The following is a 20,889-nucleotide window of genomic DNA, read 5'->3' as shown; positions in this document are numbered from 1 at the left end:
CTGATATCTTCAATGAAGGAAGGAAGAAGCATTAACTAACCATCTTCTACAGTTCACTGAGCTAGAGATTATGACAAAACTAGATATTATTCTAGATAGTGTAGATATAAATACATAAGTGATTCACTTTTAATAGACTTTTTCATTCTAATAGGGTGAGATAATATGTATTTGGGAATTATATTTAAGGAAGTGAATTTTGATCTGAATAGTTACAAGAATGATAAATGTAGCCTCCAGTGTCATCTATCATACCCTCCTGAGAAGCAGCCATGCTATTCATTTGATGACTGTCCCCTGGGAAAAGGGAAAAATTCGTAAGAGAGGATACATATATATATATATATATATATATTTATTTATTGTTTATTTATTTGGTTGTAAGCTGAAGCCAAGATGCTCAGTATTGGTGGCTGGATGGAATGACTGGGATCAGATGGATGACTAGCTGAGATGAAACTGTAATAATGCAAGCAATACCAATATAGTACTGAATTTTTGTTTCATATTGAATAGCTAGAGGTTTCATTTTTATTTGTTTCATTTTATTAAATATATATTTTTCACAACTTTATTGAGGATCTCTCAGTATGATGATTAACTTTTCATCTAACATTTAAAATACATTACTTATTTCCCTGTAAGAATTAACAAACTATGATCTCTACTATTTTTAGGCAAACCATGATGCCCATATCTCTCATGGTAGATGACACATTATTCACAATAATGTTGTCTAGTGCATAAAAATATAAGAAATAATTATAATTGTGTTAACATGACGTCATCCCTATCATCAGATCTGGTCTAGTCTTAGGGAACCTTGGATTCCAGCCATGGCTATGATTGACTAGCTATGTAATGATGGGTAAATGACTTAAATTTTTTGGGATTGAGTTTCATAATTTATAAAATGAAGATTATTTTACTAGGTAATATCTAAAATATATTAAAAATTTTTTAAAGCACTTCATGTTTCCTTGACCCTTACATTCAATGTATATCTTCTATCCTCCATTCATCAATTCTGGGGGACTAAAACTTTGTTTCCCCTCCTAAGCAGAGCGCACATACTCAGAAGGGGTTTGAGAATCAGGTTCTACCCTTGCTGCTGGTGCCTTCTGCCTAATATTATTATTTTAAATTTTTTTATTGTCCTCCATTTCTAAAATAACATGGAATTAAAGGCCCTTCACTAGTTGCCCTCAGGATTTATTATGTTGCAGGAAAGAACATAGAAGAGATAGAAAGTAGGTTAAAGGAAGAAAGCTATAACCTGTTGTAGAGGGACAGGATAACTAAAGAGCATTTTTGTCTGAGTATTTTAATGGGTTTCTTTCTATGTTTCTCATATAGGTTTGACACAATTCTAATTAAGCCTTCCCAAATGACCTAGGTAACATTGTGTTATACCTCATAGATTTCTGAATCTATGACATTTGCCTACGCTACTACAATATCTTATATTCTCCTATATTATATATATGTGTGTGTATATATATTTTATTTAGAATATTTTCCATGTTTACATGATTCATGGTTTTTCCCACTCTTCTGTCCTCTCCCCTCCCAGAGTAGACAAGTAATTCCACTGGGTTATACATGCTCAAAACCTATTTCCATGTTATTCATATTTTCAATAGAGTTATCTTTTAACATCAAAACACCAATCATATCTCCATTAAACCCCATAATCTATCCTACGTTTTTCTTCTGCATTTCTGTTCCCACGGTTCTTTCTCTGGATGTGGATAGCATTCATTCTCATAAGTTCCTCTGGATTGTCCTGGGTCATTGCATGACTGCCTAGTAGAGAAGTCCATTTCATTTGATTGTACCACAATGTATCAGTCTCTGTGTACAATGTTCTCCTGGTTCTGCTCCTTTCACTCTGCATCAGTTCATGGAGGTCAGTCCAGTTCCCATGGAATTCCTCCACTTCATCATTCCTTTAAGCACAGTAGTATTCCATCACCATCAGATACCACAATTTGTTCAGTCATTCCCCAATCAATGGACACCCCCTCATTTTCCATTTTTTTTTGCCATCACAAAGAGCATGTCTATACATAATTTTGTACAAGTATTTTTCCCTATTATCTCTTAGGGTACAAACCCAGCAGTGGTATGGCTGGATCAAAGGGCAGGCAGTTTTTTACAGCCCTTTCCACAAAATTCTAAATTGCCCTCCAGAATGGTTGGATCAATTTACAACTCTACCAGCAATGCCATAATGCCCCAATTTTGCCACATCCCCTCCAATATTTATCACTTTCCTTTGCTGCAACATAGATTGGCCAGTCTGATAGGTATCAGGTGGTACCTCAATGTTGTTTTAATTTGCATTTCTCTTATCAGGAGGGATATAAAACATTTTTTCATGTACTTATTCATAGTTTTGATTTCTTCATGTGAAAACTGCCTATTCATGTTCTTTGACCATTTGTTGATTGGGGAAGGACTTAATTTTTTTGTAAATTTGACTTAGTTACTTATATATTTGGGAAATTAAATCTTCGTCAGAGAGTTCTGTTATAAAATTGTTTATCCAGTTTGTTGATTTTTTTCTAATTTTGGTTGCATTGGTTTTGTTTGTATAAAACCTTTTAAATTTGATATAATCAAATCATTCATTTTACATTTTGTAATGCTCTCTATCTCTTGCTTGGTCTTAAATTTTCCTTCCTTTCCCACCAATCTGACAGGTATACTATTCTATATTCACCTAATTTATTTATGATTTTACTCTTCATACATTTATCCATTTTGAATTTATCTTGGTATAGGGTATAAAATGCTGATCTAAACCTAATTTTTTTCCATACTGTTTTTCAATTTCCCCAGCAGTTTTTGTCGGATAGTGAGTTCTTGTCCCCAAAGCTGGGATTGGGTTTATTGAAAACTAGCTTGCTGAGGTCATTTACCCTTTATCTATTCCATTGGTGCACCCTTCTGTCTCTTAGTCAGTACCATATTGTTTTGATAACCACAGCTTTAAGTTTAAGTTTAAGATATGGTACTACTAAGCCCCCATCCTTCACTTTTTTTTTCATTATTTCTCTTAATATTCTTGATCTTTTGTTCTTCCAGGTGAACTTTATTATAATTTTTTCCTAATTCTATAAAAACAGGTGGTTTTTTTTTTGTATTTTGATACGTATGGCACTGAATAAGTAGATTAATTTGGGTAAGATTGTCATTTTTATTATGTTAGCTCATCCTACCCATGAGCAATTAATGATTTTCCAGTTATTTAGATCTTGTTTTAATTGTATGAAAAATGTTTTGTAGTTGTGTTCATATAATTCCTTTGTCTTTGCAGATAGATTCCTAAATATTTTATATTGTCTCTATACTATATTTCTTAATGACAAGGGAGCTTAAATAAATGAACAGATTTTAAAGTATCATTTCATGCATTCATCAGATGTGACCTTATAGAAGAAAGGATGTCAATTATTTATCTTGAATCATTAAGACATAATCATATTTCTGAGAGTGGTTTTGGAAAACACCTTCAGATGTTTTTCAACACTACATAATATAATTTCAAAATAAAATGAAATAGAGAAACATTCTTCATTATAGGAATCAGAATGAACAGCAAGCCTTTTCTTGGTACTTTTATGATTAGTAGTGAGGATGCCTGGTGCAATACAAATGGTGCTCCATTTAAGAATCAGATGATCTGGGTTTGAGTCCTAACTCTGCTATTTATTAGATTTGTGACCTTTGGAAAGTCATTTAATTTATCTGGACTTCTGTTTATTAATCTGTGAAAATGAGAGTGGAACAAGAGGATCTGAAATGTACCATTCGTGTATAAATCTATAATCCAGAACTACTGAATTTGAGCTTTCTAATATATTGAAGTCCTGTGATTTTTTTTTCTTCCTCCATATTTTGGCACTATCAACCAACAATGAAATTGGTTATGTATCTTTTCAAGTACTGGTGCCTTGATTTTGGGAAAGCTATTGAAATGTTCAAAGAATCACAGAATCTCAGAATAAAATAATACATTTAAAGGTGATTAATATTACTGTATAATATTTGGATCAATGGTTTATACCACCTGCAGGCTGATGTCCAATTTAAAATCCTGGCTAGTATTAAGAATGAGAATCAATGTTTTCAGAACAATGAGATTTTGTTCCATTTATGTCTCCATTTTCATTAGGCCCTGAAATTCATTTTCCCAAATTAAATTATTGTGAATCAACTCAGTTTAAAAGTAAACTTAGGGGTCAGCTGCGTAGCTCAGTGGATGGAGAGCCAGGCCTAGAGATGGGAGGTCCTACATTCAAATTTGACCTCAGACACTTCCCAGCTGAGTGACTCTGGGCAAGTCACTTAACTCCCCCATTGCCTAGCCCTTATGGCTCTTCTGCCTTGGAACCAATACACAGTATTGATTCCAAGAGGGAAGGTAAGTGTTTTTAAGTAAATAAACAACTGAATGAATAAATAAATAAAAATAAAATAAAAGTAAACTTAGTCTTTGAGAGGTAGAATTATGATGTAATTATAAAGACAAAACCTATTCCAAACCAGTTATTTAAAAGTAGAATAGGAAAGAAGGGATTTTCCTTCAGTGGAAGTCTCTAAGGAGAGGCCCAATGACAACATATTATCAGTGTTGTGGAAGGAATTCTTTGTCAGGCATAGGCTGGATGAATTCACATCTGAAGTCTCTTCTAACTCAATTTCTGATTCAATTCAGAATATTTTTTCATGTATCTTTAATAAGTTTTTGTAACTATTCAGTTCAAATGTAGAGATTTTGAATAAATTAAAATAATCTAAGCATTTTGTTAATCTGTAACTATGGCCTAAAGTTACTAAACTATGTATATTATTTCATCTAGTAATGCTTCTATTTGGTTCATGCTTTAAAGTTATTAAAGAGGTAAATGCCCAATATGTACCAAAATGCAGTTTTTTGTAATAATAAAAAATAAGGACTTATCCAACATTATCCAACTTATCCCCAACAACTGGGGATAGTTGAAACAATTATGGCATAACAATATAATGGGATAGCATTGTCATAAAACAAATGATGAAGAAGGCAGTTTTCAAGGAAACTGGGGAAGACTTGTATGATCTAATGCAAAATGAAGTTTAAAGAAATAGAAGAACAATTTAGCAACAATTTCTGAAAATGTACGATTTTGAAAGACAATTCAACGTATCACTCATAATTCTGAGGGATGGATGCTACCTACCTCCTGACATAGCGGCTATGGACTAAATATAGAGAATGGGACGCATCTTTTTGTCGTAGAAAACTAACGTTAATGAGGATCTGTTTTGTGGTGTTTTTCAGATTTGTTATAGGGTTTTTCATTTTTCTTTTAGAAAGCTTGACAACTGAAAAAAAGAATAATTAAAAAACCCAGTTTTCAAAAGATTAAAAAATATCCTTTATGTTACTAAAACGTACCCTAATTCCAACATATTACCATTTTTTCTTTTAAAGTCTTACAATTTAACTATGTGCATTTTTTATTAAGCTTGGAGGAGGTTTGGGGAGAAAGGAAAACACAATTGGTGATTTGTAAGACATAGATTGAGACTGAAGTGATAGTAAGAATCCAATCACAATGTAAGATGGTTCTCAACACTGATTCTGCCTTTCCTTTCCATCTTTGTCGACTTGTTTTACAGTTACTATTTTTCAGTCAAAGTGGAAAGTTTTTTTGTTTGTTTGAATCGAGAAACTCACTCAATGATCCAAACTTTGTCTGATGCTTTTTAAAATGTCACCTCTATGTATCAATTGCTCCAAGGAAAATTGCTTACCCTGCTGGAAATTCACTTAGAAACATAAATAATGCAATAATTGAGACACTTCTTTGTGGTTGTCCCAATATTTGTATAAGCATCCTTATTTTGATGTCTCCCCCCCCCCCCCAGCTTCCCAGTTCTCTTGATATTAATTTCCTACATGAGATACTCGTAGGAATTCAACTTTTTTCCCCCCACTGCTAAACCCTTTTAAATGCGTGGGCTGCACACACAACGCGCCATCTTCCCTAACTCAGATCCATGATCATACTTTATATCCATTTCTAATCTATTAAACCCAAACAATTCTCATCGACGGAAAATCGATCCACACCTTCCCCTCCAACTTTTACTTCGACCCTTCCGAAGTTCTCGAAGATCAGTAAGTCTTCTTAATTCAATCCTTTTCAACTCCCCCTCCTTCTCTACTATTCCCCGGGGCGTTTTGTAGCCTCAGAGTCTAGAATACAACTGTAGCTGCAGGGGACAGGTGCAGTCACCATCTGCTTTAGGAAGCCAAATGTGCGTAGGAGCTTCGCACCCAAGCCCTTGCCCGGGTGCTGCAGATTCCAGAACCTGGTAAGGACAAGACCAACCCCGCCCTCTCGCGGCGACGATTGGCTGGATCCTCCCTCAGTGCGGAACTCTGATTAGTCAGAGTGGCTTTCTCTCATCCAGCTGTGGGGCGGGCTGTCTCTGAAGATGGTTGGTAAAGAGTCGGGCGGGGTAAGGGGCCGTAGGGTTGGGGTTGGGGAGAAGGCTTTAGTGTCTTCTCGCCCGAAGGGTCCTTGAGACGCCTGTTTGTTTTTCCCGGCGCCTGGCTCCACCCATACAGCTCACCTATTGGCCAAATTGGGTGGGTGGGTGGGTTCCTATTGGCCAGGGGGCGGTGTCTATCCTGAGCAAGGGTGGGGGCGGGGTTTCCTCAGAGCTGTGCTTGCCCTTGTGTCTGGTGCTGGATAAGAGAGAGAGAGACACACAGAGACAGAGACTGGCAGAAAGCAAGGGCTGCTGCCGCTGCCGCTATTGCTGGAGCCTGAGCATCTCCTGAGCTGCTGCTGCTGCTGCTGCTGCTGCTGCCGCCGCCGCCGCCGCCGCCGTCTCCACCGCCACTGCCGCCACCGCCACAGCCACAGCCACCGCCACCTCCGCCGCCGCCGCCGCCGCCGCCGCCTCCACCACCACCACCGGCCCCACTGCTGCCTCCTTGCGTGGACCCAGGGACAGAGCCAGTGACAGCGGCGGGCGGCTGCTGGCTTTCTGCTGCTTCTCTCTCCTGTTTCCCTTTCCCGAGTCTGACCTATCTGCTGGTTCCTTGCAGCCCTCGCCCTCATCTTCCCCCACATCTCGGAATCCCTGCACCACCTGCTCTGACAGCCCCAGCTCTGGGACTTCCCCTGCACCCCAATTGGAAAGGCAACACTGAACCCCTGGTTGAAAAGAGGCGCTGCTGAGGCTGCACCAACAGGAGAAGGTGGTGGAGGAAGAGAAGAAACTATTTCACCCATTGAAATTCCCATCCTGCTGGTGCTTCACTACTGCTGTTGCTGCTGCCGCTGCTGCTGCTGCTGTTGCTGCTGCTGCTGCTGCTGCTGCTGCTGATCCTTTCCCCGGGGTTCAAGCACTGCAGCGGCGGTGGCGGCTGGTCCTGGACCGGGAGAAGGGAACCAGAGGAGCTTTTCACTTTTGTGCCCCCTTCACCAACACCTCCTGTCCTCCCCTTACCCCCTCCCAAGCCCTTTAGAGAGGGGATCATGATTTGGAAACGAAGCGCCGTTCTCCGCTTCTACAGTGTCTGCGGGCTTCTGCTACAAGGTAATCCCCGCCCCACCGCGAGGAGCATCAACTTCACTTCCATTTCCCCCACCATCCCCACTTCACTCCACCCTGCTTTTCCATTCTCCTCCGCCGCCCCCTCCCCCGAATTGTTCCATCCCCCACCCCACTGCCCCCACCCCACCCTACAAACTCCCTTGTGCAGCAGGGGGCAGTGGCAGTTTGCACCAGTACCTCCCCTATATATCCTAATCTCAGATCTTCCCTCCCTCCCAGCATTGTGGCTCCTTACTCTTTGCACCTTTCCCCCTTTCATTCACCTGAGCATTCCTCTTACTCTTTCACGCCTCCCCTTCCTCGACCCCCTGGGCTTTTTGGTTAGAAACTTCTCCTTCTCACTGACCTCCCTCCCTCCCTCCCTCCTTCCCCACCTCTGCCACACCACCTCTCCTCAACCTTCTCACTTCCCCTTTCCACCTTCAGTCATCTCCTTTAGCCTCCCCCTTTCGAGCTGCCTTTTCCATCTTCCTCCCTCTTCTGCCTACCATGGTATCAGTGTGTCTTTTAAAAGTGTGTGAGCCTGGGAGAGAGCGACAGAGACGGCGAGAACAGCAGCAGCAGCACCGTGTGCATTGCAATAACATCCCCGGGGGGGAAATGTGTTGTAAGACGTGTCATTCACCTAGGAACAGAGAGGAGACGGATTTGCTTTTTTTTTTTTTCTTGAAAGGGGGTAGGTTTACGTAGATCCATCCCCGAGCCTACTTTATCAACAGATGACTTTTAAAAATCATCCTCTCTCCTTTCCATTTTTGAAGAAATAGAAATATTCATTCGAGCAGTTACTTTACTGTCCGGGGATTTTCTTGAGCATTCCCTACCTCTTGGCCCCCTCCTCCCCTCCTCTTTCCTTAATTAATATTATCTTTTCTAGTGAAATCTAGCAACCACTGCGGCCGGCCGGCTGTAGTGGCTGGAACTGCACAAAATGCTGTTATTATGCAAATCATTGGATTTGGATGTGGGGTGACCAGGGAATTGTGATGCACTCTCTCTAGACCTTCTTTTGAAGAGAGGAGGGGTGTCGAGTCAGGGAAGGAAGTGCTGATTATAAAATAAATGGCCATGCCTAGAGGAGTAGTCCATTGAGAGAGGGCGCTTTGGGGCGGGGGAGGGGCTGCAATGGGTAAGATGTGGTGCTGTGAGGGTAGTGTAGGGATGTGGCTTTAGTGTGCGGTATAGGGAGGATGGAGGTGAAGGGATGCTGCTGGAGAAATCTTTCCAGCCAGGTTCCTCGAGATTTCTGGGCGAATCTTCAGCCGCCACAGCCCATATTGTATTGATGGGGAAACCGACAAGTTGACTGAATGTATTTGCCCCTGGGTAAAGGAATTTGAAAGTGAGGCACTGGGAACGCGCGGACTTGCCACCCCCGCGGCCTTTGGAGGATTTAAATGAGGTCAATGAAGCCTCCTTCACCAAGTTCTTTAAATGCAACCCCCCACCCCGCCCCCATATTGGATGGGGATATATTTTGTTTATAAATATTTCTAAATGCAAACAGTATCTCGCAGAAATAAGGAATCGATCTCGTCGAGAGATTTACCGAATTTTGTGGGGAGGATTTCAGGCTTTACTTGTATTCACATGCATCATGTGCTTCTGTCCCAGAAAGCGTAGAACATTCCTGGATTGCCCCTGTCCTTACTTGAAGCAACCACCGTGCCTTATACATTCACTTGTTTGGCTAATACATGCAAAAACATGCACATAGAGACCCCATTTCACCTCTCAGTAAGTTGCATTTCCCAGCTTTCTCTTTTGTGTGTGTGCGCCAACGCTTGCGTTTGGTCAGGAGGAGTGTGTGGGGAAATCAGTTAATTTGGTGATTGCGATGAAATTTTACACTGCTGGATATGTTTTCCCTGCCAATCTGTGTGTGCTGGGCCCCGTACGTCATTGCAAAGGAGCTGCTGCTGTGCTGGTGCTAGAATATTATTTATTATAGGGCATGTGTGCAGTGGACTGCACCTGGGGGTCGCCTCCTCTCTGCCTTCTACATTTTCCCGTGAATTGTCTATTCAGTGCGCTGCAAAATAACTGTCTGCTGGCTCCTCTCTCTCTCTCTCTTTCTCTCTCTCTCTCCCCTTCCTTCCTTCCTTCCTTCCTTCCTTCCTTCCTTCCTTCCTTCCTTCCTTCCTTCCTTCCTTCCTTCCTTCCTTCCTTCCTTCCTTCCTTCCTTCCTTCTTTCCTTCCTTCCTCCCCCCCCCCTCTCTCATGCGAGGAGGATTTATTCTTTCTCAACCCAGATATTCCATAAACAATATTGAGCAATATTGGGGTCTCCTATTTTAAGTGTGTATAAACCACTGATTAAAACAGTGATGGTGCTTTTCACAGTAGTTGTGGGGAGAATTGAATTGGGGGGATGTCAAGGAAAATGCACCACTGCAAAGAAGAGCAGCAGATTCAAATAAATAAATAAATAAATAAATAATATTAGATGGCACACGCCAAAGGGTGCAAACCAAACTAAGTCTGTGGACTTAGGGATGCCTTAGAGCACATCAGTATTAGTACCCAGAAGGAGGAAGAAAAATTAAACCAACCCAAAGCCCCATTGGATTGTCTTCTCACGTTTATGGCTGCCTCACATTTATCAAGTGCTGCTCCATAGCCACATCACACTTTGTTGATATTGTCAGTTCTTGCTCAAACAAATTGCTCCAGCTTTCCTGTTGTCTCAGCCTTGGTTGAGAGCTTTGCTTCAGGGCTCAGCTTTACCCCCTTTGGAACTAGGCTTTATTAGGGCAACATTAAATTAGAAAATGAAAGCTGTATTTCCTGGACCCAGATCCACTAGTTTTCAGCCCTATCTGTTCTGTGTCCAGGGAATGAAGGGGGGAAAGAGGGAACTATGAACATCTCATTTTTTGCTAGACAATCTCCTCTACAGAGTGATAGTCATGACTAGGCAAATGCAAAGAGGTTCTGGGAAGAGAACCTTATTTTGATGCTTGGTCAGACTTAGAATATTATTTGAGCTAGACTTATTGTTTGCTATAATTACAATTCCTTTGTATATTTCTTAAGGCCAGTCCTCTTGATGGGGAGACTTATCTGAACATTACAGGGCTCCTTATTTGAGTTTCCCATCACCCTCACTGTTTCTTACCTCTACTCAATTACTTTCTAGTAGGGAGCAAAATTGGCTTTTTGGCCTATTAATAGATGAAGTGGTAAGCTAGTGGTGGGAAACAGACTACTGATAAGATGAGAAAAGAAGTCTCACAAACTGCCGGACATTACAGAATAGAATTATGCTCAGATATGGCCTTTAGGGATCAACTTCATAAAGAATAAAGTCTCCTAACAGTAACGTCCAGGGCACTCTACTTGCAAATTACCCAACTTCCTTTAAAGATTCAGGACAGATTTCCATTTTCCTGGTCATGAGAACAGACAAAATGAAAGACAAAGCTTTAATATTAACCATCAGAATAGAGTAGCCTAAAGACTTACTGTCACTAAAATCATTCTTGATAGATAGTATGTTTAGGTCAAGTATTAAAATCACTTTATGGGGAGCATTAGAAAGGTGGACAATGTCTCTTTAGCTTAATGAAAGGTCCTAAGCAGGGCTAAATGACTTAAGGGAGAAAGATCACAGTAAAAGGGAATTTGAAATCTATACCTGAATATTTAGTATTTACTGAGGTTACTCTTAAAGAGACTTTCTCTTTGAGTTCATGTAAATATACATACACACTAAGACCAGTTTCAATTTCAGGTCCACCTTGGAGAATCTAGATGCTCAGTTCATATAATTATAAGCAAACTCACTCACCCCAAATAAAAATTTACCCAAATATCAGTGATTCCTAAGGAAACCTGACTGTTTAAGGAGCTACCAAGGACTCGGTTTCCTTACTTACTCCCTCTAGTATAATAACCTTGACCTTTTGTGTTTGTTTCTTAGGTGAATTCCTTAACACTTATCTTTCCTCCTTCCTCTCTGTACAGTCTTTAAAATTTAGTGGTGTATACACACAGGAGTTGAACTATAATTATAGAGTAGCTAAGGAAGAAATAATGAAAAACAATACAATTTCAACTAATTTGTAGTTCACATGTAGCTCTTCCCTTTCCTCGTGGTTGTGGATGTAAGATGACAGAATCTAGTAACTACTCTCTTGAGAGCCAATGCATTCTACTTGCTCTACAAGACAAGATGCATGAAATGCCAGAAGTTGGGCATTGTTGGTTTTTTTCACCCCCCCCCAAAATGAGGAAAAGCCTGGAGTCAGTGTACTGTAATGAAAAGACTGATATAGCGGCATCAGGAAACAGGAACCCTAATCCTTCTTGCCACTAACTGGTTGAGTAATTTAACTGAAGTTTTTTTAGCATCCCTTGACCAGTTCCACCATTTTGAAAATAAAGGATTCGGAAAAGATAGTTTCTAGATACTCTTCCAATCTTAAAATTTAATGATGATGAAGACTGGAAATAAAGAAATCTACATCTATTCATGTGGTTAAGGATTAACATTGAAAGATAATAGTTTTTTCATATGTAATAAGGGAAAGAGCCACTTTAACCACTGAACTATTTTTTCCCTTCATATAGCTCTTTGGGTCATACTGAAATAAAATTATTCAGTACTGCTATTATATTGATATTTGATCCTGGGGTTATTGAGAGGAATGCTTGCTCTGTATTAGGAAGGTTTATATTATCTTTGCCTATTTTGAAGAGTCCTGTTTTTGACAACCTCCCTATAAAAAACTTCCCCTGCCAAAGGCAGACAACTAAATTATAATAGCTTGGCTAAAAGAGGAAGGAGGTGGGAAATCATAAACCAAAATGGGATTGACAGTAGACTGAATTTGGAAGCAGTTTGCAAAAGATGTTGATGTTTTTGAACTGCTCTACTGGCCCTTGTGACCAGTGCTTAGTAGGGATTTTTAATTTAATTAGTCAAAATATGGTTAAATTTCCTCCTTTTCCTTTTTATTAACGTGATTTTAATTTTGTTAAATAACTATATAATTGTTGATTAAAAGGTATTCATAGCATTATTGTAACACTAACTTAAGTTTTAAAGAAAAGAATAAGAGAAAGACCAATTATTTCCCATTGATGTTTTATGCATAAAAGGAATTGAATAAATGTTTGTTGGGTTGAATATGAATGTCTTTTTATTTTTTGTACCACACTATATTTTTCTTTTAGTGCTTTTTTTTAAACACAGAGGCTACTTCTCTATTCGCCTAAACCACAAAGTAAACTGTGAAGAACTGAAAAACATCATTTACATTTACCAATTTAACCTAAAATATTGAAATAGACAAATGTATCACCAACATATTTGGAAATGTCAAGCATTTGTAGAGTATAATTCTGTAGTATTAAAAAGGGCATCTTCTCTAAATTCTTACAGTAAAGAGGTGGGCCAGGATTAACTTAGAACTGTAGATGCTAAAGCCCCCTGCTGAGTGATAATGCAAATGGCATTTAATGCCTCATTATACTGCTTCCAAGAAAACACAGGAAAGCATGGCGTGCCATGATGGTGAAATTTATGATTGGAATTGGACACAATTTTTCTGTTCACTTCTGTAACTGCTTGAAAACAAAGAATAACCCTTAATCAAACAGTTAAAAATAATGGATGAGATATAAAACTGAGTATTTTCCTTTGAATTTTAGGGAAAAGAAGTAGGAATAAAGCAAAATTTGCACACGTAAACTTTTCTTGAGGGTCAAATTCCAGAAGACATAGGCTCAACTCAATAAAAATGATTAATAAGTACCAAATGGAATAGCAAGTTAATTTTTCTTATTAAGAAGAGTTTGGTCTAACACCTGTAGATGCGACGCTATCATATCTACCTTCTGAACAAGAAGTGGTCACCTTTTTATTTTTTATCCCATCTCGGCCACATTGCACATGTATAGTGCCCTCCAGATAAATAGGAGCTGACAGTTTAATGTATTTGTACGCTGTGTATTTAGTGCTATTTATGACATTTTACAAAGATTAAATGTAATTTGAGCTGTGCCAAAACCTTAGAGAATTTTTCATCTCTGGCCAATGTTATTTATCATATAAACAAAGCCACCAAATAGGTCCCTTACCAAATTAAGAGTTATCATTATGGATGGACTGCCAGAGTGAGCCCATCAAATAACAATATTACCTATATAAGTGTTTTTATTGCATTTCAATTTGCTACAGAAAAAAATGTCAAATTATGCATATTGGTTTTTCTCCAGGAAATTAGACCAGTTTATACTTACTGTTAAATGCTTTACACATGAATTGAAACAATTACTATGAACCTTCCCGTTATTGTTTTTATTATTTGCTAACTGGTTCACTCAGAGCTTACTAACTCAGCTGAGCTTCCAGTTTATATATGAAGCACTATTTGCAAAGGAAGAATATTTTGATACTTTTTATATAGATTATTTTCTGTGGCTGATAACAAGCTAAGAGAACCTAATAGTGTCCTTTATATTATAGAGAACAACTGTCTTCTGAATTTATTTTTTCTTAACAAATTCTAAATGTTGAATTGATTTAATGTTGAAATTCTTTCAGAAGCATACTTCACATATTTGAAGTTTGGATTATTTTAAAGATTTTAATTAATAAGGATCCAATATTTGGTACAACATACAAAGAGTAAATTTTGAAGAGAGAGGAAAGTAATCCTCAATGATTAACCTCCATAAAGAAAATTTATTTTATGATTATTTTTAGAAAATATTAGAAATTTCCTGCAAAGATTATAAATTTAAATTTCATTGTTTTAAGTTTGGACACATGGGGTATTGTGATTAATATCATACTCTTTTATTACTTTTGGATTTTCATAGTTTTCCCATATGTTGGAGGTAAAATACAACTTTTGGGTTTTTTGTGCATAATTTAATAGTCAAATCATATATTTATTAAAGTGACTTTCTACATTAAAATTCTGCTTTAAATTTCTGTGCCTAAAATAGAACTGAACATCTATTCTGTTGTTCTCCCTGATACCTGAATAGAGAGAGAGCTGAGGCTCTAAAAAGATCTGGTATAGAAAGCAAACCATCAATGATTCCCATATTTTAAATTACTTTGAAGTAAATACTAAGCCAGTAATTTTCAACATTGGAGATAACTTATGAGTCAGTATGTTTGACTTAAATCTTTTAAATACCTTATTCATCTTGGATAGGAGACCTGTTTAGTCTTAATTAAAGAGATATTTTGGTGTCTGTAAGCCGATGTACTTTGGAAATGACTTAACGAGAATTAAGACAGTAGAATTTTGGATGTGCATTTTAGTAAAGTAAAACCGTCAGGGAATAGTGCCTAAATGTGTACTGGAATATGGGAGGGTCCCCTTTTAAGATCAAACTATCTCTAATACCTTTACAACTTAGAAGATTCACTCAGAGGAACTATATATGTTTGTGTATATCCACCTCTGCAGCAGAGTATGAGTGTCATTTCTGACAAGGATGAGCTGCAGACTGCTAAACGCATAACTGTTATATTGATTTGGTGTAATTTATAAAGCCACTTATTTTGTTCTTGTAAAAAATAGAGCCTTTGCTAGAAATGTTGATATTTCAATATGCAAGGGGGTCCTGTAATGCCTCCTTTATCACTTAGACACACAGTGTATAGCTTAAATAGGATTCTCATTTATTAACCATAGCATTTTACCCCCTAAGGTAAGAATCTTCCTTTCAGACTACCTTTCTTGATTGTTAGCCCTTCTAGTTCCTCTGCCTCTACATCTTTAATAGGCTATCTAGGATTGTCCAAAGGACATTAGGTATTCTAAATACAATTCTAGTCAAATGGACAGAGGATGAAAATATAAGCCAAGTGCCTTATTGCACTGTTTTATGAACTGAAGTCTAATCAGTGTAACTCTGTTTCTCTCCACTCCCTTCCCTTTTCATATGAAATAAATTGCCAATAGAAAAGGTTCACCTCACAGAAAATAATGGGGAATAGAGAACAATCAAATAAAGGGAAGTTTTCCAAGGACTCAATTCTGAAATAACTTGTACAGATTATATTCTGTCACACACACATTTAAAGGTGACATTCGGCCAATTATAAACCATCTGCAGGATTATTCTTTTAAGATCAGCTTTCTTAGTCTCTTCCTAAAAAGGGGGGAAAAGAGGAGTGCAAGAATTTTCCTTTGCCAGCCAAACAAACAGAAAAGCTTGGCCAAGCAGACTCCATTAGCATATGCTCTGCTGAGTATTTCCCTGTTGTTACATAATCCTTTTCTAATAGGAAATCACTGCTACCATTTAACCCTTTCAGAACATTGTAATGCCCTCCCTTCGTCATATCTATGTGTTGTCTCTTTTCATTAGGTTCTGCTATATTTTGTCAAGTGAAGGGTTTTCAGCCAAAGTCTTCTTTCCCCTCATATTTCTGCATATAAATGTACTCACAGGTATACATTTGTTGAGCCAAACAATCAACTTATTTAGCAGCGAGTGGGTTTATTTAGATGAGTATTTGAGTCCTCCCCATTTTCCAAGTTTTCTTTTGAAAATACATTAATCCTAGGCGGTTACCCCCAGAATTCATAATACTCTAGTTTGTTGCATATACTGTACAATTCTGTGTGCCTTAATTATGCACGTGTCCTCATTTCCAAGCCTTTTCAGTGATCATGTGGGATAGAACAGGGTGCTGGCTGTAAGTTCATTGTCATGTCTTAATGTGTAGGTGGTATTCAGAGAGGGATGTTTCTAAAGGCAATTATATAGCTATGAGGCTAGTGGAGGGAACAGCAGTTAGTCACATTCTACTCTTGTAAGTTACTCTGCCAAAATGGAATGAAATTGATCATTGTGATACATAATACTCTATCTGTTATTTCTAAATCCAGTTCTTTGCCTCTATAGTTACATAAAAATGAATATAGCCTACCCTGAATAAAGATGGCTTACTTCTCTCCTTAAAACAAAGTAATGTATTTTCCCAGGGCTCTAGCTTTAGTCCCATCCCCCCAAACACATTCACACTGAAATGATCAGGACATACTGCTATGATTTGATACTGAAATTAGGCAAAGGTGTATATCCTATGTCAGAGAATGACTCAGGAATGTCATTCATTGATTAACCATGTCAGGAATTAGCCGCATGCCAGAATCTTTGACTGGTATGCACCTCCACTTGGTGACCTACCTAATGCCAATGACCAGGTGAAAGGGGCGCCAAAGGAAACATAAATTCCATAGGAAGTTCTTTTTCATGTAGTATTTGTATTCATGCTTAACTTATTTATCAGGTAGGCATTTTCTGATCAACTAAAACTTGAGTTCATTTGATCTTCAGTCCATCTTCATGTATTTTATCATTAGTATTTGAAAGTTTTACTATCGAATATGAATTATAATTTTTCTTATATTTATTTTCCTGGACACTAGAGCAATGCAAGTATTTGTAAAGTGCTACATGGCAAATACTTCAGATTCTTTGTACTCCTTGTACATTCTCTTGCTTTGGGGGGAAGCTATTATATTATTTTCAATAGTGATTTTAAAATGTCATTGTTTACAAATCCATAGATAGAAAATAAAAGAATTTTTAAACCTGAAAACTAAACTTCTTTAGTTCTGTTTACTCTTGATTAATTATTTTTAGCATTTTGTATCTTAATTCGTGAGGAATTAAAATGAGAAGAATTTGGGGGAAATATTATCATTGTTTACTCTCTCCCCTGACTTTCCAATGCAAATATACACAAATTAATCTCTTCCAATATATTTTAATCTTGATACAACCCCTTAATTAAATCTGAATATTCAACTATCTTGGTTATATCTGCCAAATGTCAATACTATATTCTGGATAGAATAAATATTTGTATTGATGAATGTTCATTTGTATGTAATACACAATATAATAAAACTAATGCTAGGAAAACATAAGTGTTTCTAAATAATGATTTGTGTCTTATGTAAAGTAATGTGAATTCTCTATATATCAGGGAAGTCAATGCATATCTGCTATATATTATCCTTTATATATTTATTTCTTCTAATCCATAGTCTTAGGTAGACAAAACCCTATTCCTTTTTCTACTTAGTAAAACCTTCCCATATAATTCTAAATGTCTGAATGACAGTTAACTAAGCCAACTCAAATCTAAATTTTTTTCAGTATTAGTTGTATTAATTATTACTTCAGAATAAAAATCAGGAGCACATGAGAATTATCAACTGACCTCGATCTGCCAGATTATTAGTGAGACTTGACCTGCTTTTGTTGTTACCAGGATGTGTAGTAGAAGGCTGATTAGTTCCTGTTTTGCATAACCTGAGTTGATGCTGCCAGTCAACTGGGGTTAAAGCAATGCTATTCCACAGAATTTATTTTTTAGCCTTTTTAAATTCAGTAAATGGTGATTTTTATGCTAGTCATGATTCCACATTTAAGAATGCATATTTGTAAAAGTGACATTTGATTAATTTTGCTGAGGGTTTTGAAAGCAATAGGAAGAAAAGTATTATATAATTTTTAAGAAAAATTAAAATAGAATTCTCAGAAACTGAGCACTCTGTAGATAATGTGTATAACATAAATTTCAGTTACAAAGGAAAGCTATCTAAATATATGATAGGGAATATTTTCTTATTTTAAAATCCAGTTGCTTTATATTCTATGATGCTATTGTTGTGGTTGAAATGTTCCAATTAGCATAAACGTCCTCCTGGTTTATGTCTAATCATATGAATTTAAAAGTCACTCCATTATTATCTTTTTAAAAAACACTCAAGAAACTAGTCTGTCCTCACAAACTAAACTTTGGAATTCTAATAATGATAGCGACCATTTTAAGAAGTTGGATTTCATCAGACTCTCCCATTTCTCACATGGTCTCTTCAGCTCTTGAAGAGCTAAGCTTGACAAAAAAATGCAGCCAGAGCATCAGTCTTATGTATCTCTCCTAAAGTAACAGCTTTTCTGCCATTGCAATGCCATTTTAGGAGGCTAATTTATAGCAAAGAGCTGAATATGGGGCTCTTTTTTTCCCCTCTTTGCACTATAGTATTTCATTAATTATATATATATATATATATATAAAATATGTGAATATTATATATAACTATAGTATTTAATTAAAATAGTAATTAAATTAATTGTATTCATATTTCAGGGACAGTTTGCAGAAAAGTTAGGTTATGTGAACAATATGTAGTAGATCCCCCCCCAAGGAATACAGATATATCTAGCTCTACATATCATATTTAAATGTGGATAATTGATTACTAATAGATCAAATTTAAATTTTTTTCTAAATTTGTAGCATTCAAAACTGTTATTTTGTCCTATTGGGTTTTTGCTACATGTTAACATAATGCTATCTAAAGAGACTAGAAACCTCTTAGTCATATTTTTGTCCAGAATTTCTTATCTAAACCGTCTTTAGAGAACATTGAGCTAATTGCATTGCATTTGTAGAAACAGTGAAGAAATGTTTTAAAGTGTAGCCTTTGAGATCTTTAACCCACAACTTAACCAAAGGTCACTCTTAGTTTTGTAGAGGGTGAAATGTTTCATGCCTGTTTTCATGTCTTGGACTTTGAGAAAGAGAATTTGAATAATGAAGGAAGGTGAAGAAAGTAGTATAATCACTAATTTAGCTTTTCCTTTTTTTATCCTATGAGAAATGTTAAGAGTAGAGGTTATGTTGGAGAAGACTTTTGTTATGGCATCATTAGACTGTAATCTCCTTGTGAGCAGAGCCTTTTTTTGGACTCTTCTATATTCCCAGCAATTAGCACAGTGCCTGGCACACAGTGAGTGCTTGATGTTTTTTGTTTGATCAATGACCACTAAAGTAAAATTTTCTTGGCTGATCCCTCTATTGATCATCATTAATTATGACAGAAGCTTGGACCAGCATTTACAAGTAGGGTTGGTTCAGCCCTCTGCCAATTCTATTAAACTCTTTTTGAAATGAAGGTTAACTTCATCCCTTGCAACTGTTTAATACATAGTTCAATTTATTTTTTCAAGTTATTATCTATAGCCAACCTGGATAAATCAAAGACTGATTCTCCAATATTTTCTTTTAAAAATCTTTTTCTTGTATTCATTCTTTTACTTGTTCAGAACTTTATCAAATTAAGTGAATAAATACAAATAGTAGACTCCAACCTTCTTTTCACACTTAGGGAATAGTATGATTGTAAAAGAAAGTTGATGTTTCTGGACAAAATGAGGGTTTGAGATTCATAGTGAATTTTAGTTATCCACAGTAATTTTTTCTTTTGATAATTATTCTTCACCAATTACACATAAAAACAAATTTAGGCATTTGTTTCCTAATATTTTAATTTACAAACAATCTCCCTCACTCTCCTCAAATACCCTAATATGGATAATTGATATTATTCCTACATATGCTATCATATAAAACATGTTTCCTTATTTGTCATGTGTAAGAAGATACACATTAAAATGAAGACAATAAACTGAAACTTGGTATTCCTTGATCTCCATTCAGAATCCATCAGTTCTTTCTCTGGAGGTGGATAGCATTTTTCATCCTGAGTCCTTTGGGGTTGTCTTGGGTGATTGTGTTGCTGAGAATAGCTAAGCCATTAACAGTTATTCATCATATAGTATTGATTTTACTGTGTACAGTGTTCTCCCGGTTCTGTTCACTTTACTCTGCTTTAGTTCATGTAGGCCTTTCAAGATTTTTCTGAAATCATTTCAGTTATCATTTCTTCTAACAATAATATTCCATTATGATCATTTACCACCTCTTGTTCAGCCATTCCTCAATTGATGTGGGCATCCCCTCAATTTCCAACTCTTTTTACAACAAAAACAATTCATAATAGGATTATTATTCTTCCTCTACATATTTCCCATTAGTGTGAATAATCAAGAGTTGGTTCAAAATACACAATAATGGCTCAAATTCTTCTTTTACATTTGATGTCAAGTAAAATAGAAGAGTGAGGAAATTTCATCTTCCAATGTAAGTCGGCAACTTCTTGGCAACTACTGACTGACTTACTCAGGGTCACAAAGTCTCTATGTATCAGGAGACGGACTTGAAGTGTTTTTGGCTTCTCAAGCCTTTTGGTAACTATAATCTGCTGCAACAATGAAACAAAACATGCACAATCTGATTTTAAACACAATAGTCTGTCATTTAATGGCAGATCTTTTTTCTTGAAATGCTGCAGGATTCAAGATTTTAAACAGGGGATTTTAATTACATTAGATTAAATTCAAAAGCAAATCCAAAATTTTTACAGCTTTCTTTCT

General features: G+C 36.9%; 1 protein-coding gene across 4 annotated transcripts in view; it reads left to right on the top strand.

Moving 5' to 3' along the window:
• Nucleotides 1–6,482: 6,482 nt before the first annotated feature.
• CADM2 (cell adhesion molecule 2) overlaps nucleotides 6,483–20,889 on the top strand; it is a 1,288,026-nt gene continuing 1,273,619 nt past the window's right edge. The window contains exon 1 of one of the 4 annotated variants that reach the window (XM_056807166.1): nucleotides 6,483–7,605. In XM_056807166.1, coding sequence (XP_056663144.1) covers nucleotides 7,545–7,605 — 61 coding nt within the window. In that variant the 5' untranslated portion in view covers nucleotides 6,483–7,544. The remainder of the gene's footprint in view (nucleotides 7,606–20,889) is intronic. The other 3 variants (XM_056807165.1, XM_056807167.1, XM_056807164.1) reach the window with 3 other exon arrangements.

This window comes from Monodelphis domestica, chromosome 8 (assembly GCF_027887165.1).
Source record: "Monodelphis domestica isolate mMonDom1 chromosome 8, mMonDom1.pri, whole genome shotgun sequence".
In the NCBI taxonomy this organism is placed as follows: Eukaryota; Metazoa; Chordata; class Mammalia; order Didelphimorphia; family Didelphidae; genus Monodelphis; species Monodelphis domestica.
This window is presented reverse-complemented; position numbering and strand designations above follow the sequence as displayed.